This window comes from Muntiacus reevesi, chromosome 4 (genome assembly GCF_963930625.1).
Source record: "Muntiacus reevesi chromosome 4, mMunRee1.1, whole genome shotgun sequence".
NCBI lineage: Eukaryota > Metazoa > Chordata > Mammalia > Artiodactyla > Cervidae > Muntiacus > Muntiacus reevesi.
Window position 1 is genome coordinate 33,912,152 of NC_089252.1, and position 27,735 is coordinate 33,939,886.

A 27,735-nucleotide genomic window follows, 5' to 3' on the forward strand; every position below is an offset into this window, starting at 1 on the left:
GTGTCCAACTCTTTGCGACCCCATGAATTGCAGCACGCCAGGCCTCCCTGTCCATCACCAACTCCCGGAGTTCACCCAAACTCATGTCCATCAAGTCGGTGATGCCATCCAGCCATCTCATCCTCTGTCGAACCCTTTTCCTCCTGCCCCCAATCCCTCCCAGCATCAGAGTCTTTTCCAATGAGTCAACTCTTTGCGTGAGGTGGCCAAAGTATTGGAGTTTCAGCTTCAGCATCAGTCCTTCCAATGAACACCCAGGACTGATCTCCTTTAGGATGGACTGGTTGGATCTCCTTGCAGTCCAAGGGACTCTCAAGAGTCTTCTCCAACACCACAGTTCAAAAGCATCAATTCTTCGCTGCTGAGCTTTCTTCACAGTCCAACTCTCACATCCATACATGACCACTGGAAAAACCATAGCCTTGACTAGATGGACCTTTGTTGGCAATGTAATGTCTTTGCTTTTTAATATGCTATCTAGGTTGGTCATCACTTTCCTTCCAAGGAGTAAGCGTCTTTTAATTTCATGACTGCAATCGCCATCTGTGGTTATTTTGGAGCCCCCCAAAATAAAGTCTGACACTGTTTCCACTGTTTCCCCATCTATTTGCCATGAAGTGATGGGACCGGATGCCATGATCTTAGTTTTCTGAATGTTAAGCTTTAAGCCAGCTTTTTCACTCTCCTCTTTCACTTTCATCAAGAGGCTTTTTAGTTCCTCTTCACTTTCTGCCATAAGGGTGGTGTCAACTGCATATCTGAGGTTATTCAGTTCAGTTCAGTTTAGTCACTCAGTCGTGTCCGACTCTTTGCAACCCCATGAATCGCAGCACGCCAGACCTCCCTGTCCATCACCAACTCCCAGATAGATTTGCTCAAAAGTTACGTGAGGCTTCTTAACATAACAATAGTTCAGATTTTGCTTTGAACTGATCTGTTTTCTAGCAGAGTTAAGAGGTTTTCAACTAAAACAGAGAATTGCCAAATAGTCAAGACAGCTAAGGGCTTCCCAGGTGGTGCTAGTGGTAAAGAAGTGGTATCCTGCCTGTCAGTGCAGGATACATGGGTTCAATCCCTGGGTCGGGAAGATCCTCTGGAGGAGGAAATGGCAACCCACTCCAGTATTCTTGCCTGGAGAATCCCCATGGACAGAGGAGCCTGGCAGGCTACAGTCCCCAGGGTCACAAAGAGTTGGACATGATTGAAGTGACCTAGCACACACGCAAGACAGCTAAATGAGATGTGGACAAGACTTCTGGTGTGTCTTGTAACTCCCCATCCCCCTGTCCAGGCAGAGCAGAGATAAACTCCAGACTGTAGGTTGCTCAGACACAAGGATCAACTTCTAAGGGCCCCAAAAGGCAGGTGAATCAGTTTAGAACAGTCAGTGTGGCCTGCTGCAAAGTACTGAGCATCAATTAGGAGTGATCAGTAAGTCCAAGCTATAAGCATCAATAAGTTGAATACCTCCACACTTGGGAAAGGGACCCCAAGACAATCTTGAGATTTCAGCAGCCAGGGGTCCAGACTATAGTAGCTGCTGTGGTGACTCTCTAATTGTTTTTAGAAGAATCATTTGCTGAAAATTTAGTTCAGCTAATCAGTTAGTATATTGTAGTGAAATGCTCACCTATTACACTCTTTATATGCTAGATGTTATCATTTCATCTAGTTAAAATGTTTGCATGTGTTTTTTAAAATGCCAAACAACTATGTAAATAATCTTCAGAATGTTTTTTAAATTAATTTTTATTGGAGTATAGTTGTTTTACAATGTTGTGTTAGTTTCTGCTATACAACAAAGAGGATCAGTTACATGTATATATACCCACTCTTTTTTAGATTCTATTCCCATATAGGTCATCACAGAATAAGGAGTAGAGTTCCCTGTGCAATACAGTAGGTCCTTATTAGTTATCTCAAAACGTTTTATCTAAGCATTTTCTTACTTTTTTTCACATTATTCCTTACACTTCCAAAAAGGAAATTTGTCTGACCTATATATGAAGGGGTGTGTGTGCGCGCGCACACGCACACACACACACGTGCTCAGTCATGTCTGACTCTTTGAAACATCAAGGCCTGTAGCCTACCAGGCTCCACTGTCCGTGGAACTTTTCAGGCAAGAATACTGGAATGGGTAGCCATTTCCTCCTCCAGGGGACTTCCTCAACCCAAGAATGGAACCAGCGTCTTCTGCATTGGCAGGCGGATTCTTTACCTCTGAACCACCTGGGAAGCCCGTGTAAGACGATATACAGAAAAAATTTCCAATTAAAAAAAATATTTCTAAGGCTTTAATGAGTCTTATCAAACATATCTGTGTGTGTTTGTTTTGGCAACACACATACAAACACTGGAACAACACAGAGGCATGGCCCCTGTACAAGGATGACACCCAAAGGCATGAAGAATTCCATATTAAAAAAAAATGTGTAAAGTAGCTCAAGGTCACTGTTCCTGATCATGTAGACAGCCCGCCCTCTAGTGTTTCTTTTGAGACCCTACCACATTCTAAACCATACTGTTAATCTCACAATGCTAGGTTAATAGGATTAAGAGCTGTGTCATCAAATTAATAGAACAAGTTTAAATCCCTGACACAGACAAACATTAAATCAGAGGAAAGTGAAGGTCCTTGCAGAAGCTGGTGGCAACCTCATTGGGGAGAGCCTGCAAAGTTAGTGGTAAATATGTTAAAATTTTATTTGGTAAACAGGATCTTGATCCCCGGGAGAAGGGAATGACTCCTGACTCCAGTATTCTTGCCTGGAGAATCCCTTGGGCGGAGGAACCTGGCCGGCTACAGTCCATGGGGTCACAAAGAGTCGTACACAAATGAGTGACCAACCCTAAACTGAAAGGGTCTTAACAGAAAGAGAAGAATTAGCTCAATTGATAATTCTAGATGTAAAATGTGATAGCTTTGTAACTATTAGTATTTTAAAAAGACATTCCAAATGTGGATTAAATAATATAGGGTTGTTTTTTATTCCAAAATAACAAATATATATAAATATAAATATAAATATAAATATCCTTTTTGGGAGGAGTTAAGATAATCTATAAGATATAACTGTGAAAGCATATGTTTTTATTAGGAATGTTTACAACTAATTATATAAAAAGAAATTTATTATCTGACAAGAAAAAAATTTGTGTATGATTCATTTATCTGATGGGTTTTATAAGATGTATGAGAAAAATCTGAGGGGTTCTTGCTTTCATTAAAAAAAAAAGTAGTAAACTGTCTAGGTTAAAAATTACTTATGGCCTCAGAATTTTGGGGAAAAAACAATCCCCTCTGACGTAGCTAATTCTGTGTTTGGGGCTGTTTATTGTTGACAAGGAAATAAAATGAAGTCTGGATTCTATGGATTCTATGGGGCCAGGATCCGTACTTTTGGTTGCCTTAAATTTCAAATGCTTCAGATGAAGACCTTATTTAACTGCCATGAAGAATGCAAACAAAAGAGGGACTTGGGTTTTCTTTTTCAAAGAATTTATTTAGATTTCAAGTTTCCTTATGTCTCAACCATATCAGCATACATTGTCTAAAGTCATAAAGAAAAATCGACAGAAAAATGCTTTGGATCACCATGTGTTTTCAATTGATGCCCACAGAACTAAACCGAAGGCATTCGATACAGGTTTATTCTTCCTTTGCAGTCACAGCGGAGACATGAAGCTGCCTCTCTTGGCGTTGATCGTGTATCTGCTGTGGCTGAAAGAGTGTCACTGTGCACCTACCTGGAAGGACAAGACTTCTATCCATGAAGACCCGAAGGGTAACGTTTGGTTTCTTTATCTGCACTGTGTCCCGTTTGCCTGTTTCCATGTCCTGCTGGCACTCACTGTGATTTACAGTTGAGAGATAACCGTATTCAGAACGCCCTCTAGTTTCACAGGGAGACGTTCTCCAGGCTCTTAAGCCAAGTAGACAAGACGCCAAACATCTGGGTAAAAATAGAAAATTCCAATTGTGTCTCTGAGAACGGTTCACAGTTCCAGATGTTCGCCATCACAGAGATAAAACTTGCCAACGTCTTAGGCTGCACGACTTGGGTTCATCCAGATGTTTGGTGTCCTCTGAGCACGGTTTTAACGAACAGTGAAATTCTTTGCTAGCATTTGAAACATTTAAACAATTAAAGTCATCCGTGCAGTTATTCGTGAGACCGTGAAAGGATGGGTTAGAGCGACATCTAATCTGGTTGGTCTGTGCTCATTAACTTGGAGCCTTTGTTTGACTAGATATGCTTTGGGTGTCTATCTTAGAAAAATAAATTAGTTTAAATGTTCCTTTTGGGGATCTGTAAATAAATTTGGAGGCCAGGTTAAGCTCCTTTGGCAGCCACGTTGGCTATTGCGAAAAGAGTATGACAAACGATGAATTTCATGCTCACTAAAGGCTTACTAAAGGGGTTTTAGAGACATCCAGGAGGTTATTAAAGAATCTTGCATTATACCAGATACTTTCTAGGTTTGATGCCTCCTGGGAAGGTAATTGAAGCTGAAAGAAAAGGAAATTGTTCTCTCTGTTTGAGGTTCCCAGTTGGGCATTTAATATAAATTATCTGTGAAGAAAATTCAATGTTTTCTTCTAATACAAACACACTTGAGTTTTAAGGAAAAGAAAAAAAAATTGGATAAATGAAAACAGGCTCTGAGGAGAACGATAAGATGGGGTTAAATGAACTCTGACTTGGCTGGAAGCTCAGAAGTGAAGAACAGAAGGTACTTCCCTTGGGGTGGGGTGGGGGGCGGGTAGCCCCCTCCACGTGGTAGCTGATAGCCTGGTGATGTGCTTTTGGAGTCTGATGCAATAAAAAACAATTAAGCCTCTATTGGGGGGACATGAAAAACTGGTAAAGTCATTGTATTCTTTCTGTTATTATTATTACAAAACTTTAAGCTTTTTCTTTTGTATTGGGGTATAACTGATTAACAACGCTGTGGTCGTTTCAGGTGAAGAGCAAAGGGACTCAGCCATTCATACACATGTACCCATTCTCCCCCTAAACCCCCCACTCATCCAGGCTGTCACCCAATATTGAGCAGAGTTCCATGTGTTGTATAGTAGGTCCTTGTTGGTTATCCATTTTAAATATAGCAGTGTGTACCTGACCTTCCCAAACTCCCTGCAACCATGAATTCGTTTTCTAAGCCTCTTTCTGTTTTATAAGTTCACTTGTATCATTTCTCTTTGGATTCCCCATGTAAGGGATATCCACATGATATTTCTCCTCTGTCTGATTTCCCTCACTCAGTGTGACACTCTGTAGGTCCATCCATGTAGCTGCAAATGGCATTATTTCATTCTTTTTAATGGCTGGAACTCACTGTATTGTGATACACTATAATCTGATCAGATCTTAAAGGGAAAAACTACAACATAATCTTCTAGGTTTTTCCAAGGCTGGGGAGATAGATGTAGATGAAGAGGTGAAGAAGGCTTTGATTGGCATGAAGCAGATGAAAATCCTGATGGAAAGAAGAGAGGAGGAACATAGCAAGCTAATGAGAACCCTGAAGAAATGCAGAGAAGAAAAGCAGGTACAGTCATTGAAAATCATACCTGTCCTGGGACATCCGCTGGTAAAGATGTCTCACTCCCAACACCGGGGGCCACGGGTTTGATTCCTGGTTAGGGAACTAAGATCCTGCATGCTGAACGGTGCAGCCTAAAAAACAAAAACAAAACCTGTTCAGAGATATGTCTGGACCATAAATAGTGCACATCTGAATGCAGTGGAGAAATTATTTATTTACCCTTATCATAGTTTTTCTGGAAATCCACCCTATTGGAGGAATACTTTAAAGGAACTTTCAAATTTCTTCAAAGAACATATTCCTTGTAGATTAGGACTTTGATTTTAGTGTATGTGTTGCCAAAGCGAGCACAGATTAGGCCTTTGAAAGACTCCAAATTCAGGATTCAACGCTGTTTGGGAAATGCTACTTTCTTAAAAGTGCTTAATGGTGCCTTTTGAGTTGGAAAGTCAAATCAAAAATGTTTGAAAGTTTTTGGCCAGATCAGTGGCCTACAAAAGTTTTTTTCTTTTCCATTCTTATTACTGTAATTATTGTTAGCATCCACTCCTGAATATATGCATTTTCATTTATTTATAAATTAGATACATAAATTGCTACCATTATTATCTCAAGGCACAGAATACACTTCAGGTTTGTCTTTAGCTTGGGTGGATGGATATAAATCCATATTTCAAATAATTTTCTACATATTTTGAAAAAATTTTTGCTTATTGCCAAATCTGTTTAGACCATCATTTTACTGACACAAGGCCAACAAAGTAAATGAAAAAGTGTTAGCCCTGCCATTATTTCTTACCTACCTGAGCAGAAGTTATTCATACTTTTTAATCTGCTGGTTATTTTCTTTTCAAGAATCTTTTAAATTCTCCTGCCCTTTCAGTGAGGACTAGTTTAGTTTAAAGTAGTTAAAATCCATCATTTGCCTGTGCTCAGTCATTGGGTCGCATCTGACTCTTTACAGCCCTGTGGACTGGAGCCCACTAGGCTCTTCTATCCATGGAATTTTCCAGGCAAGAATACTGGAGTGGGTTGCCATTTTCTACTCCAGGGGATCTTCCAGACCCAGGGTTCGAACCCACATCTGTTATAGTATCTCCTGTATGGGCAGACAGATTTTTATCTTTAGCACCACCTGGGAAGCCCTCATTTACCTGAATCCTCTTAAATGGCAATTCACTGCAACTGGGTCCAAGTCAACAGAGGCAACCAGTGTCCATGCTTCTGGAATATACAGGGTCCCTCTTCCCCAGGGTCCTCACAAACAGCTGGCCACATGCAATGGCCTGACATGAGCACCAGTGCCTGTGAAATAGTATATTAGCCTCATCAATTTAATTCATGTACCTTTACTTAATAGTTTCTGTCTAAACTATATATCTTATCAATGGAGAATATACATTATATTCAGACAACCATGGGCCATATTAAAAACTGTTCATGTGTTACAATATAAAGCTCAATACATTTTTAAACTATAGACATTGCATGGCTCATAGTTTAATGGTAATAACCATTAACATCACACTCAGAATAGTTAAAATTTTTAAAAATTTATTTCCAACATGCCCTTAAATCAAAGAGGATGGCAAAACTATAACAAAAATAATCTGCAAAGTATTTTAAATTTTAAAATTGGGAGTGTGTACTGTGCTTAGACGCTCAGTTGTGTCCGACTTTTTGCGATCCCATGGACTGCAGCCTGCCAGGCTCCTCTGTCCATGGGGATTATCCAGGTAAGAATACTGGAATGGGTTGCCATGCCCTACTCCAGGAGGGATCCCTCCCAACCCAGATCTTCCACATTTTTAAACTTCATTTTCATGAAAAAATGTTTAATTGTGGTAAAATATATATCACAAAATTTGCCATCTTAACCACTTTTAGGAGTACAGCTCAATAGTATTAAGTACATTTGCATTGTTGGGCAACCAAGCTCCAGAATTCTTACCATTTTGCAAAACCGAAACTCTTTTTGTTTTGTTAGTCACGAAGTTATGTTGACTCTTCGAGACCCCCTGCACTGTTGCCCTCCAGGCTTTTCTGTCCTTGGGATTTCCCAGGCCAGAATCCTGGAGTATGTGGCTGTTTCCTTCTCCAGGGCATATTCCAAACCCAGGGATTGAACTTGTGTCTCCTGCAAAACCAAAATTCTGTACCCATTAAACAACTCCCCATAGTTTATTTTTAAATTAAAAAATAAATAGAAGTTCTAATATCTCCTCTCTAGACCTAGATCTATAAAGGTGGGAATCACCAAGCTCCAAGACTTCCCTAATGGCTCAGATAGTAAAGAATCAGCCCTCAATGCAGGAGACCCGGGTTCAGTCCCTGGATTGTGAAGATCCCCTGGAGAAGGGAAGGGCTACCCACGCCAGTAGTTTTTGCCTGGAGAGAATTCCATGGACAGAGGAGCCTGGTGGGCTATAGTCCATGGGGTCACAGAGAGCTGGACATGACTGAGCGACTGACACTTTCGCACCAGCTCCAGGGAGGTCCTGGCATTCACAGTAGCCACTGGGTGTCCCCTCAGCCATTGGAGCGGGGCTATGTCACAGGCTGTGACCTCAGAGCTACAGTCAGCCTGTCGCCAGCGGGTTGATTTTGTAGCCACACAGGGTCCCTGGTGAGGAGACAGCTTGAACAACAGCTGCAAACCCTCCTTCCTTTCAGCAGCCAGCAAAAGACCTTGAGGAAATCAAAACCTGCTCCTTATGAAGAAATGGGGACGCTCCTCTAAGCCAGGTTCTTCCCTGGTGGGCTCATGAGTCTGACCACCAAGAATAACCACACTAGATATCATTTACAGGCCCTTATAAAACACATTATCACATCCTTCCAGCGTCTGGGTAAACCATCATTTTCATTTTACAGCTAAGGAAACTGAGTTTTGAGATGTTAATTAATGTGTTAACCCAACCCTGTCATGACTGACCCAGGAGAAAGTGAGCTGGCGCTGTGCCTGCGGGACCTAGGACTTTCTGTTTTTCTCCTTTTCTCTGGCCTCCTCGTGAGCCAAGGAGGCAGCACATACTATGAAAAGAAAGCTCAGTGTGAGGTCAGCAAGTGTTAGTTCCATTTCTGATGCTGTAGAATCTCAGAAGCTAGTAAAATTTTTATTATTTCTTAAGACTTATTTATTCTATTTTTTTTAATCATTGTATTATACTCTTAAGGTATGGGCACTCATAAAAATTCTTTTTTTTTTTCAAATTTATCTCATTATTTGGCCATGCCACACAGCATGTGGGGTCTTAGTTCCCCCACCAGGGACAGAACCCACACCCCCTGCATTGGATGCATGGAGTCTTAACCGCTGAACTGCCAAAAATTCACTTTAAAAAGGAAAAATCTGTTTAACCCAAAGTCTCCCTTCCTAAATGATTTTAAACCTAAAGTAAAGGATACTTTTCATAAATTATAAATTACGAATAGTCAGATATGGAGTGGACAACCCCACTCTCCCAGAAAAAAAACTCCATCCATCCTCGGGTGACCGGGCATGATCTCAGTCCCTCTCCTCAGCTTTTCTTCTCCCTGTTTATGTACGTCTGTGCTTCAGTTGTGTCTGATTCTGTGTGACCCTACAGACTGTAACCTACCAGGCTCTTCTGGTCCATGGGATTCTCCAGGCAAAACTACTGGAGTGGGCTGCCCTTTCTTTCTCCAGGGGATCTTCCAGATCCAGAGATTGAACCCATGCCTCTTGCGTCTCCTGCATTGGCAGGCAGGTTCTTTATCACTAGCGCCACCTGGGAAGCCCAATTTTATATTAGTGGGAGCATCTAAAGCTTCCTCTTACTAAAGTGGGAAGCCCTAAAGCAGCCCTTCAAGTGATTCCACACCACACACCCCTATCCAGGTTTGGGTGCGACTTTGATAAACTGAACTGCAGGAAGACAACTCTAAACATGAAATCTATCACTGGGTGGGACATTTGGAGGAAGCAGAGGGCTTGGACAGGACATTCCTAAACCAGAGACCTACTTCCTCCGGGGCAATAGTTCACTACCAAATCTTGGGCCACGTGATTTGGCCGTTGGTTTTCATTATGCTCTTGGAGGTAAGTGAAAGCAAATCAGATGATTACAGGCTAGGTGACTTGCTTGCTTATCTCAATATGAAAACTTAAGAAGTAGATCCTACAAGTATTCCGGTTTGCTACAAAGGAAATGGGCTCAGAGATGATTAAATAATTTGCCCATGGGTCCACAGTGAGGGTAGTTTGTAATTGGAAATACTGGGGATTTGGGTTTACAGTGACAATGAGCATAATATTTAAAAAAGACTGAGAAAATTTGAGTGGTATTGTTTCCTCCCCTGGTGGAGCAAGCTTTCTTGAGAAGTTGCAGGATTCCATAATTGTTCCGCAAAGCCCCAAAAGATAGGTTAAGCCTGTCTAGATCACGAGGTTTGTTTGGGGCCCGGCCAGGCTTCCTTTATGGCATGCAGCAAAGAACAGCTGCCTCAACCCCAGGATTCTGCCACTAGGAGAGACGAAAATTCCGAGCCTAGCAGATATGTGGGAAATCGTCGGTGCCCAGGTGTCTCTTTGGGCTTAATATGCCAGGAAGGGGTGCTTATGTTTTTCTTTTCCAGTAGGTAAAATCATGCACCAAATTGGTTTTAGAAACTGTGCTACCTGTGTTTTTCCGCTTAAGGGAGTCGCCATCAACTCTAAGGCTTTCCTCTTATGGACGAGTCTATTAGCTCCTCTAACTCCCCTGAGCTACTTCTCAGGCCTGGAGGGAGCCGGTTTGCAGAGTCCCCTCTTGCAGGCAGGCCTGGGGGGGTGGTCTACGGGATGCTGGCTTGACAGGGAGCTCTGGGGGCGGGGTTGACGTTCTCCGGACCGGTGTCACCTCTCCTGGGTGGGACCTGGTCGAGTACAGCGGGCACCGCCAGGGGGCGTGCTCTGAATATGGACGGGAAACAGAAGGCTGCTGAGAACGCAGCATCTCTGCCATTAGAATGCAACTCACTGCGAGGACTGGATGTGATGCCCCAGAGTTGTGCTTTCTGGCAGTGTTTAAGAGCAAATTAAAGGCAGAAGATTGAAGGCAGCATAAATGAAGGACATAAATGTGTCAACTTTGTCAGCCTTCAAATCCCATCTTCACCTCCTCCAAGGGCTAGAAGTGAAGACAGACAAGTAAGCAGATCAATTAGGCATTCTGCAGAGCAAGGGCTGTGCCTTTGTTGCTGGTTTACTCATGAGCAGCAAATGCCCATCCCATAGCAAACTCTCAATAAACAGCTGTTAAATGTATAAATAAACAGGTGGATAAGAAGTGTCCAGTTTTCAGAAGGGATCAGTTCTCTTAACTGAACTGAAAGCTTCCGGGTAAATCTATCAGCTGCTCATTTGTAGCGGAAATGAGGTATAGTTTAGAATACGCACATTTTGTAAAGTGAGAAATCAATTAAGGTATAGCACACAAAGTCATGAAATGGAAATCGGGTGTGTGTTTCTACTTTTTAATTAGGAGGCCCTGAAGCTTGTGAATGAAGTTCAAGAACATCTAGAAGAGGAAGAAAGGCTATGCCAGGTGTCTTTGATGGATTCCTGGGGTGAATGCAAGTCCTGCCTGGAAAGTGACTGCATGAGATTTTATACAACCTGCCAAAGCAGTTGGTCCTCTATGAAAACCACGGTAAGGGAAAAGCAGAACTCAAGATTGCTAAGTTCTTAAGGTACCTGCTTCAGTTTACTTTTTTGAAGTAATTTATGTTAATATTTAGAATAGTGATGACTGATCTGATATTGGCCTTGTGCAACTTGGAATCTAGCATTCATATTTCTGTATGAACCACCTGTGGATATGTAATTTATAAGTTAGAACAGACACCCAGTGTTTGTCCCCCCTCTCATGACACTGTGTGTATCTCTCAGAAATACCCTCTTTGTGCCTTGTATTTGTTATTTGTGAACCTATTCATGCTAGATTGTAAGCTCTATGAGGGCAGGAACCGTATCTTATCTGCCTTCATTTAAGCATTGTAGGTGTTCAATAAATGTTTGCCGAATTACATTCTGAGTAATAGTATTATAGTTTCTGATTTCAACCTGCTTTGATTTTTTTTCTCTGGAGGCCAGACCTTTGAAGGCATTCTCTGCCTCCTGAATCTTTCCTTCAATGGGCTTGCCTTCTTGTGGCAGCACACACATGCGTGTGCACAAACACACACGTGCCCATATTCATGGCCCCTTTATCTCAATCTATGTCCTGTAGGACTGGTGTGTTTTCTTTTTTTGTCCCTTTGGGCTCTCTTCTGGGCAGAGAGAATCACAGAGTGTGGTGACCTGAATAGGATGAGCTCTGACCCATAAAAAGCTCCTCTGCTTTTGGCTCTCCCCCTTGAAGCAGTGGGCTGAGTATGAAGCACAGTGAAATTCTCCTCCCTGTCAGAGCATGCACTAATTAGAGTCTGTTCTTGGCTTGGCAGTGCCATCCCCAATTACAGAGGGAGAAACCCCTAGGATAATTCATATGCCAAGTTCATTTGCCTCCACTGTTAATCGCATCTGCTCTAGTTTTATAGCCAGTCTCGGATACAGCAGAATGTGTTGGATGAGCACTGGGTGGAAGTCATGAGCTTTGAGGACCATTCCTATCTGTGATAGTTGTGTAACCTTAGGACAATTTCTTGGACCTTTAAATTTATTGTTTCTGTGTCTGGATTCAGGTTAACAGACGCTGACAGAGGGAGAGGCAGATGATCCACCCAGATTACTTTTTGAGAAGGGCATGAGTCCTCTAAGAATTCCTGGAGAACTCTTTGAACAGAACAGGGGTAGGGGGGTGGATGGTGGTGTTCCAGCAGTGATATTCGATGGTTGTTATGTTCCAAAACACACAACATGGTCACAGCACTTTCATACAAGGGCAGCTCTGTTCTGGAATGAACTTACATATCACAAAGATGGAGGAGAACATGGTGTGATTCCTGGAAGATCTCCCTCTGAGTAAGAAATTCTATAATTAGAGCTTCATTCCTTGGACTGCAGCCAAGGAGGGCTTTGATCACTGGTAATATGTAACATCCCTAAGTAACCTATTTAGATGTATTAAGCATCTATTGCAGAGTCAGACACAGCTTAGCAACTGAACAACCACCACAACAAAAACCATCCATAGTTCAGTGCAAATGTATTGATCTTCTCTTTTCCATGGACCAGTTTAAAAGCATGAGACCAAGGAGAGTAGGAGGACACTAATAACATCCCACTTAAGTGGGGAAAAAAACCTAAGACACTAAGGCAGAAATGAAAGATGGGAGCCTTCACAGTTTTCAGGCAATCAACATGGTCTAAAACCACGCATGCCAAGCACCACCAGAACATAAGGGCTGTGGCTTGTCAACAGTATTGAAAACTTGGCCTTCTTAGGTCTTTCGGTAGGGAAACAGAAGCCACGAGGAATTTCAGACCCTATTTCCATAATCAAAGTCAAAGCCAGGTGCGTGCGTGCGTGCTAATTTTGCAACCCCATGGACTGTAGCCCCCCAGGCTCCCCTGTCCATGGGATTCTTTAGGCAAGAATACTGGAGTGGGTTGTCATGCCCTCCTCCAGAAGATCTTCCTGACCCAGGGATCAAACCTGCATCTCCTGTGGTTTCTGGATTGAGACGGATTCTTTATCACTGAGCCACTGGGCAGCCCCAACGCCAGGTACATGAGTGTTAGTAAGTGATCTTAAAGTGGATCACCTTTTCCTAGTTTGCCCAGGATTGTTCTTGATTTGGAATGATTTCTGTAAGCTGACTTAAAAGTTTACAATAAAAAATAGTTCTGGAAGAAAATACACTTATTTCATTTCTGTCCCCCACCCCGCCCCATAGGTTGAACGGGTTTTCCGGAAGATATATCAGTTTCTGTTTCCTTTCCATGAAGATGAAGAAAAAGAGCTCCCTGTTGGTGAGAAATTCACTGAGGAAGACGTACAGCTGACGCAGATAGAGAATGTGTTCAGCCAGCTGACCGTGGATGTAGGATTTCTCTATAACATGAGCTTTCACGTCTTCAAACAGATGCAACAAGAATTTGACCTGGCTTTTCAGTCATACTTTATGTCAGACACAGACTCCGTGGAGCCTTACTTTTTTCCAGCTTTATCCAAAGAGCCAGCAAAAAAGGCACATCCTATGCAGAGTTGGGACATTCCCAGCTTCTTCCAGCTGTTTTGTAATTTCAGCCTCTCTGTTTATCAAAGTGTCAGCTCAACAGTTACAGAGATGCTGAAGGCCATTGAGGACTTACCCAAACAAGACAAAGGCAAGTATTAAAAGATTATTTTTACTTAGATATCTACACTGAAGTTAAGCTTTATTTAGCTTTGGAAATGGTAACTGTTTCTAAGTCATCCTACCATGTTTCCAAGAGTGGTGGTTAATGGATAATCAAAGTCTCATAGCCTCTTAGAAGAGACTCTGAGGTCTCCCAAGCACCAGCCCTCTCTCATCTTTGTCAAGAGCTTTGTACGGCTGTTTTCTCTTTCTAAAGCAAATGTTCAAAGCTGACAAAGAAAATGCTGGTGAGAACTTCAAAAAGATGGTAGCCTTCTTTATTAAAACTCAGGCAGACATTCAGCTCTATTCTGCTTGAACATCATGAAGTTTCTTTAAAATCAGTCCAGGCTCCTCAGCTCCCAGTTAAGGAAGACGCTTTAGTGCCATATAAAACCAGGTCACATTTAGGGCCCTCCATGGCCTCCTCTGCATCGCTACTGTAATTCTTTAAATCACAACATTTGTGCACAAGGTCAGATTCAGTGCTCATAGACAAACCCAAAACTACAGAAATAGAAACTTCTGTAACTTTTAAGATTCGCCTTCTACCAGTACCACTCCTACCCCCTGATATTCTATGTTGGAAAAACAATCCTGCTTTATATTTTTAAATTAATTTGGCAGCACTGGGTCTTAGTTGCAGCCTGTGGGATCTAGTTCCCTGACCAGGGATTGGACCCAGGCCCCCTGCATTGGGAGCGCAGAGTCTTAGCCTCTGGACCACCAAGGAAGGCCCTGCTTTATGTTGTAACACAGAAGGAGGTTCCTTCTTTGGGTTTCTGTGGAGTGGGTGGGACCCAGCATCTCAGAAATGAGAGATGTTTTGTGGACACAGGTAGAATATATGTTTCCTTGAACTTATCTCTGTGGACCATTAGGCCAAGGACAAGTGTGTTCTTTGATGAAAAATAAAACAAGCTCCTTCCAGAAATCCTGCTGTTTGTTCATAGGATTTCCCAGGTAAGAATACTGGAATGGGTTGCCATTTCCTTCTCCAGGGGATCTTCCCAACCCAGGGATGGAACCTCGGTCTCCTGCATTGCAGGCAGATTCTCTACCATCTGAGCCACCAGGAAGTCCCTTTCCAAAGATACTCACATCCTAATCCCCAGAACCTGTGAAAATATTAAGTTACATGGCCGAGGGAAAGTAAGCCTGCAGATGGAATCGTGGCTGCCAATCAGTCGACCGTAAAGTAGGGAGAGTGTAACTTCCCTGGTGCTCCAGTGGCTAAAACGCCTCACTCCCAGTGTAGAGGGCCTGAGTCTGGTCCCTGACCGGGGAACTGGATCCTTCATGCCGGCATGAAGATCCTGCACTCAGCAATGAAGATCCTATGTACTGCAACTAAGACCTGGTGAAAGACAAATAAATAAATAAAAATTAAACTTAAAAAAAAAAAAAAAAAAAAAAAAAACGGAGAGAGTATTTGAGGTTGTCCAGGTGGCACCAGTGAGATCACAAGAGCTCTTCATAGTAGAAAAAGGAGGCAGAAAAGCATCGATAGAAATGGCAGAGTGAGAGGGACTTGGCCCTGTTTTGCTGGATTTGAAAATGGAGGAAGGGAACTAGGAGCCAAGGAAGGTGGTAGCCTCCAGAAACTAGACAGACATGGAGATGGATGCTCCCCCAGAGCCTCCAGAAAAGATCAGCCCTGCCAACACTCTCATTTAGCCCACTGAGTCCCATTTCAGACTTCTGACCTACAGAACTGTAAAATAATCCATGTTGTTTCAAGCCACTAAATGTGTGGAATCGGTTACAACAGCAGTAGGAAACTATTACATGCCTCTCATCAATAACGTGCTGAGTGAGCTTCCCTAGGGGCTCAGTGGTGAAGAATCTGCCGGACAAGCAGGAGATGTGGGTTTGATCCCTGAGTCCAGAAGATCCCCTGGAGGAGGAAATAGCCACCCACTCCAGTATGCTTGCCTGGAGAATCCCAGGACAGAGGAGCCTTGCAGGCTGCAGTCCATGGGGTCACAAAAGAATCAGACACGACTAAGACACTAAACAACAAGATTCGATAAAATTGTGTAGTATGGTAGGTTCACACAGCGCTGGGGGCCAGCTGATCTGGGTTTTAATCCTGCCCTGGGGAATGTTGCTGTCTTTAATTTTCCCCTGGAACAAACAGGCAAGCTGGGAGAACAGATGATTTACTGGAAGTAACTGCCTAGAGGGGGCCCTGAGGCTCTGTGTTGGCATGGCTGAAGGGAGGTGATGGGTCACTGCCATGGGAATAGAATGCGGAATGGCTGTCATACAGACCTAAAATTCACCACCCCTGAATGTAGCAGGTATTAATCTAGATGCTGCAAATAAGATAAGAGTAGCTTATGATGCAGATGACATAGTTCCCGACTTTAGGAGTTCATTTTAGAGAAAGGAGGGCTTCGTTGGTGACTCAGACAGTAAAGACTCCACCTACAATGAGACCTGGGTTCCATCCCTAGGTTGGGAAGATCCCCTGGAGTAGGGCATGGCAACCCACTCCAGTATTCTTACCTGGAGAATTCCCAAGTACAAAGGAGCCTGGAGGGCTTACAGTCCATGGGGTCACAAAAGAATCGGACACAACTGAGCGCTAAGCATCAGAGAAAGGAAAACAGGTCAGTGGACAATTATACACCCGTGTTGTAACTGAAATGACAGAAGAAGGTATAGAAGAATGACAAGATTAGGATGAGTAGGATGGTAAGACCGAATCCCTCCTCTAGAGGGACTCAGAGACTAACAGAGAAGACAAAAATGAACCAGCACATTGCGCAGAGACGCTCTACTGTAGAACTCATGGGGGTTCTGTGGGGCTAGAGGAGATGCCACTAAATCTATAGGGAGTGGGAAAAATTGACTAGTACTCTAGTCAAAGCGGGTGCTGCTTTACCCACCAGAAGATCTAGCAAATGCCTGGTAGGTTTTTAAACAGTAAACTTCACAACTTATCTCAAAATGGAATGTTTCATTATTTAACATCAAGGTTTTAATGTAACAGAATATCATCAGGTTGCCAATTAATAATAAGTTTTTCCTAGTGTGAAACAGTTGGGAACTATCAATTTTCTGTACATGCACTCCTTTTTATATCATCATTTTTATATGGATGATTAACTCTTCTAGAACAAAAAAAGGTTCTCTTTAGAACCTTTAGAGAGATGTTTAGATCTGCTTTAGATGTTTTCCTAAATCTTTGAACTACTTTTCACAACATTATATATGTGAAATGCCAAAAAAGAACAGTCATAAAGTAAATACCTACATCTAGTTTAAGAAGCAGACATTTCTAATATCTCTGGAACTCCAATACACATTTGAATTATAGCTTGAAAAAAATAAAACGTGCTGTTGTTCAGTTGCTAAGTCATGTCTGACTCTTTGCACCCCGTGGACTGCAGCACAACAGGCTTCCCTGTCCTCCAGTATCTTCTGGAGTTTGCTCAAGTTCATGTCCATTGAGTCAGTGATGCCATACAACCGTCTTATCTCTGCCAAGGATAATTACTAGAAAAAATTTTAACAGAAGCCCAAAAAGAAAAGTGGCTTATAATTTCCTATTTAGTTAACACCAGTGACATCAGAAATAATAATGATAAAACTAAGACACACTGAAGTTAAAAGCATTCAAATATTCAAAGGAACAAAATAAACGAAAGCTGCCTTCTCCCACCCCTTTCAGTCTCTCTTCCAAAAGATAGTGACTATTAATAATTCCTCAAGATTCCTTCCTGAAAATAAAATTATTTGCATGAACCTCTGTGTGGGAGGTTGGAATTAGGGCAAGTAGTAATAAGAGCAATGATTAGTAGTAATATTAATATTATATTTTAATAGTAATGAGATTACTGGATTAAGGGATATATTCACTTTTAATAGATGTCAAGTTGTCTTAGCATCTTGTTGCACCAGTATGCCCTCCTGCAGTTGAATACAGAACAAAGATTTTGAAAGTGCTGGTTAGAAAGAGAAATGCCATTGCACCCACGCCTTTTAAGTTCAGACTCTCTAATGACACTGATGTGAAACTGCTGTGTTCCTTGCAGATTCTGCTCACGATGGACAGAGTTCCACAACGTGGCCTGTGCGGGGCAGAGGGCTGTGTGGAGAACTTGACCAGAACTCGTCGGAATGTTTCCAATTTCATTCAAGATGCCAGAAATGTCAGGATTATCTGTGGGCAGGTAAGTGATTATTATTTTCTCAGGATTTCGATTGCCTTCTGATCCGAGGTCAAAATCTCACTTTCACAAGCTTCGAGGATTCATTTACTTACCTTCGAGCACTTTTTCATGAGCTCAGTGACAATCTGGGGACTCAGTAACAATCTGCTCAGGGCAGGTTTATAGACTCTTATTATTCAAAAGTAGGTCAACTCACTTTTTCTCTTTTTTAAACTCCCTTGTTCTTCCCTTGAAAAACATGTATGGTTAAGGACCAAACAAACACTCAAGTGAACAAAAGAGATCTCTGGGCAAATTAAGGCAATTATTTTCTTTTTAATGCAAAAAGGAAAAAAAATACCCAGGAAGAAGTCTTCACATTGTGTAAGCAAATTTTTGGTCAAGTGAGTTTTTTGTTTGTTTAAGTGGCATTAACTTCTTCCAGTTGATAGGTTAATTACTAACTGTATTTAGTGATTTAGTATTGGATTGGCCAAAAATTTCATACCTAAGTAACATCTTATGGAAAGACCCAAATGAAATTTTTGGCCAACTTAATTTTTAAATATAGGTAGCTGGCTTAAAACTCAACATCCAAAAAACTAAGATCATGGCATCCGGTCCCATCACTTCATGGCAAATAGATGGGGAAACAATGGAAACAGTGACAGACTTAATTTTCTTGGGCAGCAAAACCACTGCAGATGGTGACTGCAGCCATGAAATTAAAAGATTAGAAAAGCTAAGGCAAACCTAGACAGCATATTAAAAAAGCAGAGACATTACTCTGCCAACAAAGGTCCGTCTAGTCAAAGCTATGGTTTTTCCAGTAGTCATGTTTGGATGTGAGAGTTGGACTATAAAGAAAGCTGAGCACCAAAGAATCGATGCCTTTGAACTGTGGTGTTGGAGAAAACTCTTGAGAGTCCCTTGGACTGCAAGGAGATTAATCCTAAAGGAAATCAGTCCCGAATATTCACGGGAAGGACTGATGCTGAAGCTGAAGCTCCAATACTTTGGCCCCCTGATGTGAAGAACTGACTCATTAGAAAAGATCCTGATGCTGGGAAAGATTGAAAGTGGGAGGAGAAGGGGATGACAGAGGATGAGATGGTTGGATGGCATTACCGATTCAATGGACATGAATTTGAGCAAGCTCCGGGAGTTGGTGATGGACAGGGAATCCTGGTGCACTGCAGTCCATGGGGTCACCGCAGAGTCCAACACGACTGAGTGACTGAACTGAACTGAGTGGCTTCTCACAAGCCCCAAGGAGCCTGTCACATCCTAGATCTGACCAACAGCCACCTTTCATTCCTTCTCCAGGAGAAAAATTATCTCCACTGGCCCTTCTCACTTTCCTCTGACCCTCAAGTCCCTTCCCCAGCTGAAGTCACTTCCCGTCTACTAGGGCCTCAACATGGATTTTCTCACTAAAGCCAAGAATAACTTTTGATTTCTCTACTTCTGCTTCTTTACCTCACCAAAGCCCTTAAGGGAAGGAAATTCTAAAAAGTGTGGCTAAGAATTGGAGCAAGAGATCAAATATAACTCGAGCTTTTTATTAGAGCAGATGGGGGTGTTATTTCTTCAGAATTGCTCACTAGGTGACTCTCCACACCTCTGTTTCATCATCTGGAAAACGAAATTAATATAGCTACACAGGTGTTTCAAGAATTAAGTAAAATGTCTGAAGTATTCATGATTCTCATTATTCAAGTGTTTCTGCTTCAAGTCAGAGTTACAAGGTTGCATACAGACCCAGAAATTTTTATAACAGAAAAGTATACACTAATGTGAAAGTGAGTGAAAGTGTTAGTTGGCCAGTCATGTCCGATTCTTTTCGACCCCATGGACTGTAGCCCACCAGGCTCCTCTGTCCATGGAATTCTTCAGGCAAGAATGCTGGAGTGGGGTGCCATTCCCTTCTACTGACCTCTTATAAGAATAGTCCAATTCAAACATCCCACAGATGTATCATTAACTTCCTTACATCCAGTGAAACACTTTCAAGAATAAACTCTCCCTGATTGTCACAAGATAATAGAGAAGATGGGGAGGGGGTGTTGGGGGTGTTGGGGAGGTGATTAGAGCAAGGTGGTCAAAAGGTACAAAGTTCCAGTTACAAGATAAGTAAGTACTGGGATATAATGTACAACATGACGATTGTAGCTAACACTGCTGTGTGATATACAGGAAAGTTAAAAGAGTAAATCCTAAGAATTCACATCCCAGGAGAATTTTATTTTCTTTTTATTTTATCTATTAACATGTGAGATGATGGATTTTAACTAAACCTACAGCAGTCATCAGTTGACAGTATGTGTAAGTACAACCTCCTGATTTATGACTTTTAATAGTTTCTGTGTGACCCTGAATATTCACTGGAAGGGCTGAAGCTGAAGCTCCAATACTTTGGTGACCTGATGTGAAGAGCTGACTCTGGAAAAGACCCTGATGCTGGGAAAGACTGAGGGCAGGAGGAGAAGAGGGTAGCAGAGGATGAGATGTTTAGGTTGCATCACCAACTTAATGGACAGGAATTGGAGCAAACTCCAGGAGACCGTGGACAGGGAAGCCTGGCTTGCTGCAGTTCTTGGGGTCACAAAGAGTTGGACATGACTTAGCAACTGAACAACAACAACAAAATACATTCCTTAAGATTTTTCTGTATAGAAGACTATGTCATCTGTGAATAAAGATAGTTCTACCTTTTCCTTTCTCACGTGATTGTGTTTTACACCAAGTTTCATCTTTATATTAGGGAAATCTTTTTCCACTCTCTGAAAGAGTAAATGAGAATCCCTTGTAGAGTTCTCCTTGCCTAAAATCATGAGGGAAGTCACCAACTTCTCCCCCCATAATTTAAAGAAAATTTACATCACTATTTTAAAAGTTAACAACGCTAAACTTGCAAACGAAGACATTTTAAAAGAATATCTGGATCTCCTTTCAAATGTATACTATATCTTGTTAACTGTGACTCCCTTTGTTTTCAAAATATTTTCTTGAATTACTTTTCAAATGTATGTGCATGCATGCGTGCTAAGTTTTTTCAGTCGAGTCTGACGCTTTGTGACTCCATGGACTGCAGTGTGCCAGGCTCCTCGTCCTCCACTATCTCCTGGGGTTTGCTCAGATTCAAATTCATGTCCATTGAATTGGTGATACCGTTTATGATTCGTCAGTTACAGCTTGTTTGAGAGCTCTGTGTCAGGATGGAGCCTCCACCATATGGAGCAAAACTAGTTCCACTGTCAGGGGAGAGAGCATGATAAACCCTGAACCGTTCTTAAAGGCTTCCTCAAACAGTGAGACAACATCACTTTGAAGATGGCACGCTCGACATCCAGGTGGCAGGGAAGTGCAGTCTCTCCCATGTGTCCTGACCTGAGTATCAGGGAGCAGCCGTAATGACCTTCACAGACGCTATGGAAAGGAAGACAAGGAAAAGGCACATTTGCTAAATCTTCAGTGTGTGTTGGCCCTGAGATCACTTTACGGAGTTATTTCATTCATGCCTTTTGAACCTGGTTGAGAACTCACCAGGTACAAAATGAGTGAAAACTCACTCGTGGTCAAAAAGACTGAAAACAGAAAGCTTAAGGGCTGGGACTTAAATCCACAATCTTTTTTTCCTTTTTGCTGCTGAGCATGCATGCGTGTGTGCTCAGCCACTTCAGTCATGTAGGTTTCTTTGGGGTCCGATGGACTGTAGCCCACTAGGCTCCTCTGTCCATGGGACTCTCCAGGCAAGAATACTGGAGTGGTTTACCATGCCCTCCTCCAGGGGATCTTCCCAAGACAGGGATCAAACCTGTGTCTCCTGCATTGCAGGTGGATTCTTTACCACTGAGCCACCAGGGAAGCCCCTAAATCGATACTCAGTTCAGTTCAGTCACTCAGTCATGTCCGACTCTTTGCGACCCCAAGAACCACAGCACGCCAGGCCTCCCTGTCCATCACCAATTCCCGGAGTCCACCCAAACCCGTGTCCATTGAGCTGGTGATGCCATTCAATCATCTCATCCTCTGTCGTCCCCTTTGCCTCCTGCCCTCAATCTTTTCCAGCATCAGGGCCTTTTCAAATGAGTCAGGTCTTCACATCAGGTAACCAAAGTATTGGAGTTTCAGCTTCAACATCGGTTCCTCCAATGAACACCCAGGACTGATCTCCTTTAGGATGGACTGGTTGGATCTCCTTGCAGTCCAAGGGACTCTCAAGAGTCTTCTCCAACACCACAGTTCAAAAGCATGAATTCTTCAGTGCTCAGCTTTCTTTGTAGTCCAACTCTCACATCCATACATGACCACTGGAAAAACCATAGCCTTGACTAGACGGACCTTTGTTGACAAAGTAGTGTCTCTGCTTTTTAATATGCTATCTAGGTTGGCCATCACTTTCCTTCCAAGGAGTAAGCATCTTTTAATTTCATAGCTGCAATGACCATCTGCAGTGATTTTGGAACCCAGAAAAAGAAAGTCAGCCACTGTTTCCACTGTTTCCCCATCTATTTGCCATGAAGTGATGGGACTGGATGCCATGATCTTAGTTTTCTGAATGTTGAGCTTTAAGCCAACTTTTTCACTGTCCTCTTTCACGTTCATCAAGAGGCTCTTTAGTTCTTCTTCACTTTCTGCCATAAGGGTGGTGTCATCTGCATATCTGAGGTTATTGATATTTCTCCCGGCAATCTTGATTCCAATTTGTGCTTCCTCCACCCCAGCGTTTCTCATGATGTACTCTGCATATAAGTTAAATAAGCAGGGTGACAGTATACAGCCTTGACTACTCCTTAGATCTACACCACCCAGCTCCAAAGCCCACGGACCTTGTCCTTTACTCTGTTACTTCCTTCTTTGCTAGACTGTCCCGCTGTTCCTGAACTGTACACAAAGGCGGATGAGGCCCTTGAGTTGGTCAACATATCCAATCAGCAGTACGCCCAGGTGCTCCAGATGACCCAGCATCACTTGGAGGACACCACATATCTGATGGAGAAGATGAGAGAGCAGTTTGGTTGGGTAACAGAGCTGGCCAGCCAGACCCCAGGAAGTGAGAACATCTTCAGTTTCACAAAGGTAATGGAGAGCCGAGAACAGATATGGAGATTACATGTGCACACATTGATTTTTCTGTTTCTTATTAATTCCATCTGAATTTGAAAACAAGCTGCAGGAGGATTTTCATACATTGTGATTGTACTCAGGCTGACTTGTGCATAGCCTTTAGAAAACAAGACACTTTATAGAGAAAATCAACTTAAAACACAAAATATTTTCCAATCAAGAGATGTCTAGTTCTTTGTTTTAATCATACTGCACTTTATTATTTTTTTACACTATTATTTATTTGTTTTTGCCTCTGCTGGGGCTTTTGCTGTACAGGCTTTTCATGGCAGTGACTTCTCCAGGAGCACAGGCCGTAGGGCATATGGCTTCAGTCATTGTGGTTCACGTGCTGAGTTGCCCTGCGGCACGTGGGATCTTCCCAAATCAGGGACTGAACCTGTGTCTCCTGCATTGGCAGACAGATTCTTTACCACGGAGCCCCCAGGGAAGCCCCCAGTGATGGCTAATTCTAACTAGAGCTATAGTGTGATAACTGAAACAGGTAACCTTGAAGAAACCTGGCCAATATTGTTTCTAAGAGAGAAGATTTTCAGGTAAAGAAACATGAATTCTAAAGCTGGCTCTGAAACTTAACAGCTGAGTGAGTTTGGGAAAATTCCACCTGGAAATTTTTCCACCTGGAAAATGGGTGCCTGTAAAGTGATGAGTGTAGATTCCTTATCCAAAACAAAAGCTCTGTAAATTATAGCTCTCACTAGCTTTTGACACAATGAGCTGCTGACTTTCTTTGAAAATTAAATACATTTTTATATTAATGTTCACGAATAATCAGATTGCCATCTTAAGTTGCACTTATACCATGTCTCCCACTTCTCATCAATAACTTCTGTTGCATAACATAAAACAGTGATTGAACTGCTTTCCTAATGCTCCCCCACTCCACACACACATGTATGACATTAATACACGATGCACCAGGCTAGTGATTTCTGATGAGGTTGGTACTGGTGGACTCCTAAAAAGACCTGGATTCAGAAATCACTGGGCAGAGCTATCAGAGGTGCAGTATTTTGTGCAGCATGTAATGTTAGTGCCTTACCCTGACCGATCTAACTGCTCACCCCTGCAACCTTCTCCAAAGGGTTATCCCTGGAGTCACTTATCCTTCAGGATCAGGCTGAGGCTGGAGCTCACCTGAAGCCACTTCCTGGGTTAGCTTCTCCCTCTTCTCTGTCTTGCCTGCCTCACCCCCTTAAAAACTCTACCTGAAAGCACTCTTCATAAATCACTGTATCAGACGCTGAGGCTCTGCTTCTTGGCAATCTGACCTACGACATCTTGCATCCTAGTGAATCACTGTCTTTCAAACTACGTGGTCAATGGTTGAGAAATAAGTTTAGAGTCACAACCAGCACAGTAAAACAAAACAAACAAACAGAAAATGGAACAGGACAGACGAGAAGAAAAAATTAGAGTGCATCATATTGAATAAGTCAGATGCGTATGTCATGGAACTTTCATTTCCATATGTCTGTTTATATGTGTGGATACATCATACGGGGCTTCCCAGGGGGCACTAGTGGTAAAGAACCTACCTGCCAGTGCAGAAGACAAAAGAGACATGGGTTCGATCCCTGGGTCGGGAAGATCTCCTGGAAGAGGGCATGGCAACCCACTCCAGTATTCTTGCCTGGAGAATCCCATGGGCAGAGGAGCCTGGTGGGCTGCAGTCCATGGGGTTGCAGCGAGTCGTCACAGTCCATGGGGTTGCAGCGAGTCGTACATGATTGAAGCAACTTAACACACACACACACACACACACACACACACATATTATACATAAGACTTTTTTGTCTCTTTTCTTTTTATTGAAGTGTAGTTGATTTACAATGTTGCATTAGCTTCAGATGTTATTGTTATTAGTTTCAGCAAAGTTATTGTTTTATATATATATTCTTTTCAGATTGTTTTTCATGACAGGTTATTACATGGTATTGAACGTAGTTCCCTGTGCTCTATAGTAGGTCCTTGTTGTTTATCTATTTTATATATAGTAGTTTGTATCTGTTAATCCCAAATTTCTAATTTATCCCCCCCTTTTCCCCTTTGGTTATCATAAGTTTGTTTTCTAAGACATGTGTTTTTGAGTCATGGTAACAAACTTGTTTGTAACCACAGACCATAGTCAAAAGGTTTTGAAAGCCACTATCAATTCCTGCTGACTCTCTAATCCTGTTACTTCATTAGCTAGATCATTCCCTAGGAGCATAAAATAATTCGACATATTTTGACATATGTGTTCATCCTCACAAATATAGACTTTTAGTTTAAGGATAAAAATTCTTGTAAGGAATGAGGAAAACTAAAATTTTAAGAAAAATTATAGTGTTTTCAACCTTTAGAAGAGTAGAGCAATATTTAATTCCTTTTATCATCATCAAGATTTCCATTCTATGCTTCAATTTGTTTCCATTCTAGTGTCTCTGAGTAACATTAACTGATTTAATTAAAATTTTTGATATTTTTTAATGTATTTATTTTTTAACTGAAGGATAATTGCTTTACAGAATTTTGTTGATATTGATAACAAAGGCATTTCCATACAAAAAACTCCATATAAATAAAATTACATCATTTTCGGTGATACGTTTTTCTAATAATAATTCCCACTAAAAAGCACTTACTATTTGTCAGGCAATGTTCTAAGAACTTTCCCCATGTATTACATAATTGAATACCCTCAGTGTTCCTATACGGTGAGTATAATTATTTTACAAAATTTTCAGATAAGGTACAGAGAAGTTACACAACTTGTCTGAGATCGCACAGCTAGTAAATGGTAGAACTGGGGTTCAAGGCCAAACAGCTCTTCTTCAGGATCCTTGGGCAGAACTGCCTGTAAAAGTTATTTTTCTTAAGACAAGTCTTAGTTCATCATATAATGGAAAGTACAAATCTATAAAACAACACATACTGAAGAGGAATCTTCTGTAAAAAGTACACAAATTCCAGCAGGTGAAAAAAGCTATGTGCTTTAGGTTGTAGTTACATAGGTGTTAACATTATAATTATTTATTGAGATAGACACAAATGCTTTATGTCTAGTTCAATGTGTTTTATTTAATTACCAAAAAAAAAAAAAAAAAAAGAAGGCTATGGTAGCTTTATAAACTAGAGTCGAGAAATCACCAATTTTTATTTGACTTCTTAATATTTTGCTTTAGTTTTTTTGATAAAGAGATATATTTGAAAACATTTTCAAAATAACTCTCTTTAGATTACAAGTTGCATGTCATTACAGTTTCATTTAATTAAATCAAAATATATACACTTGAGAACTCATTAAGAGAGTAAATGACATGCATTTTGGATGACTGGTTCTTAAAAAATTACACATAAAACCAGTGTGTGTGTAAACTTGCTACAGAAACTCAGTACAAAACTTGGTCTATCACATTAACATTTGTGGCACAGACAGCCTGTGTATGCTGTCACTTCTGTTGTGTCCAACTCTGTGATCCTATGTGCTGTAGCCCTCCAGGCTCCTCTGTCCATGGGATTCTCCAGGCAAGAAAATTGGAGTGGTTTGCCATGCCTTCCTCCAGGGCATCTTCCCCACCCAGGGATCAAACCCACATCTCTTGCATCTCCTACATTGGCAAGCAGATTCCTTACCACTAGCGCCACCTGGGAAGGAGCAGTCATCAAATACTCCATCCACGCAGACCGTCTAGCTTCTCTTGCAGTTAAGTGATGCCATGTGTTAAGATCTGCCCAGTGAAACGTGAACAAAAGTGAAGAGGTGTTTGTAGACTGAGATAGAGAGGAGCCTGCATGTGGTTATGCATTCTTTCTCTACTGAGGGTACAAAGAAAGCCATATGTTGTTACACGTGCTACCACACACTGACATGATCTTCCTCTCTTAACCAGGGTCTTGAGCATCTTGGTGGTTCAGAGTCCTTGTGCTGGGATGCGTAACATAAGCGAGAGAGAAATTATGTTGTATGAAGTCACTGGAATGCTGGGCTAATTTGCTTCCTCAGGCACAACCTAGCCTATCCTGATTAACATGGTATTAAATTAATCCTGAATGCCTGCTAAAAGTTAGTAACCTTTTATTGTATGATCCTGCTTCGTAGGTAGTTCCAGGTGTTCACGAAGGAAATTTCTCCAAACAAGATGAAAAGATGATAGACATAAGCATTCTGCCTTCCTCTAATTTCACACTCACCATTCCTCTTGAAGAAAGTGCTGAGAGTTCCGACTTCATCAGCTACATGCTGGCCAAAGCTGTACAACATTTTAAGGAACATTTTAATTCTTGGTAAGCAGAGTGTTTGATTAGGGATGTTTGCTGATAGGAAAAGATGGTTCTTAAAAGGGAAAAATGGCAAAACTAACTTTCGAATACCTTGAAAACATATTCAACCTCATTAATAATCAAAGGCATGAAAACTAAGACAAGATAGCAGTTTTTACCTATTGAATTTACAAATTAAAAAAAAAAAATCCTGATAGAATGCAATGAAATGAGAATTCTCAGATGTGACTACCAGAAGCAGAAACTGGTTTTGCCTTTTTGAAAAACTGTTCAATTATACATATCAAGAGTCATCAAATTTCTTTTTGATATAATAATTCCACTTTTGGAATGAATCTAA

The 27,735-nt window shown here is 41.7% G+C and overlaps 1 protein-coding gene and 1 pseudogene across 1 annotated transcript; both read left to right on the forward strand.

Annotated features, from left to right (window-relative positions):
- The first annotated feature begins 2,326 nt into the window (after positions 1–2,326).
- On the forward strand, positions 2,327–2,426 carry LOC136168063 (U6 spliceosomal RNA; annotated as a pseudogene).
- A 1,256-nt stretch (positions 2,427–3,682) lies between these two features.
- On the forward strand, positions 3,683–27,402 carry CLUL1 (clusterin like 1). Its single transcript, XM_065932236.1, has 7 exons — positions 3,683–3,788; positions 5,408–5,556; positions 11,040–11,207; positions 13,396–13,828; positions 17,883–18,020; positions 22,867–23,081; positions 27,214–27,402. The coding sequence occupies exons 1-7, from the start codon at positions 3,683–3,685 to the stop codon at positions 27,400–27,402; spliced, it is 1,398 nt and encodes a 465-aa protein (XP_065788308.1).
- The last annotated feature ends 333 nt before the right edge of the window (positions 27,403–27,735 follow it).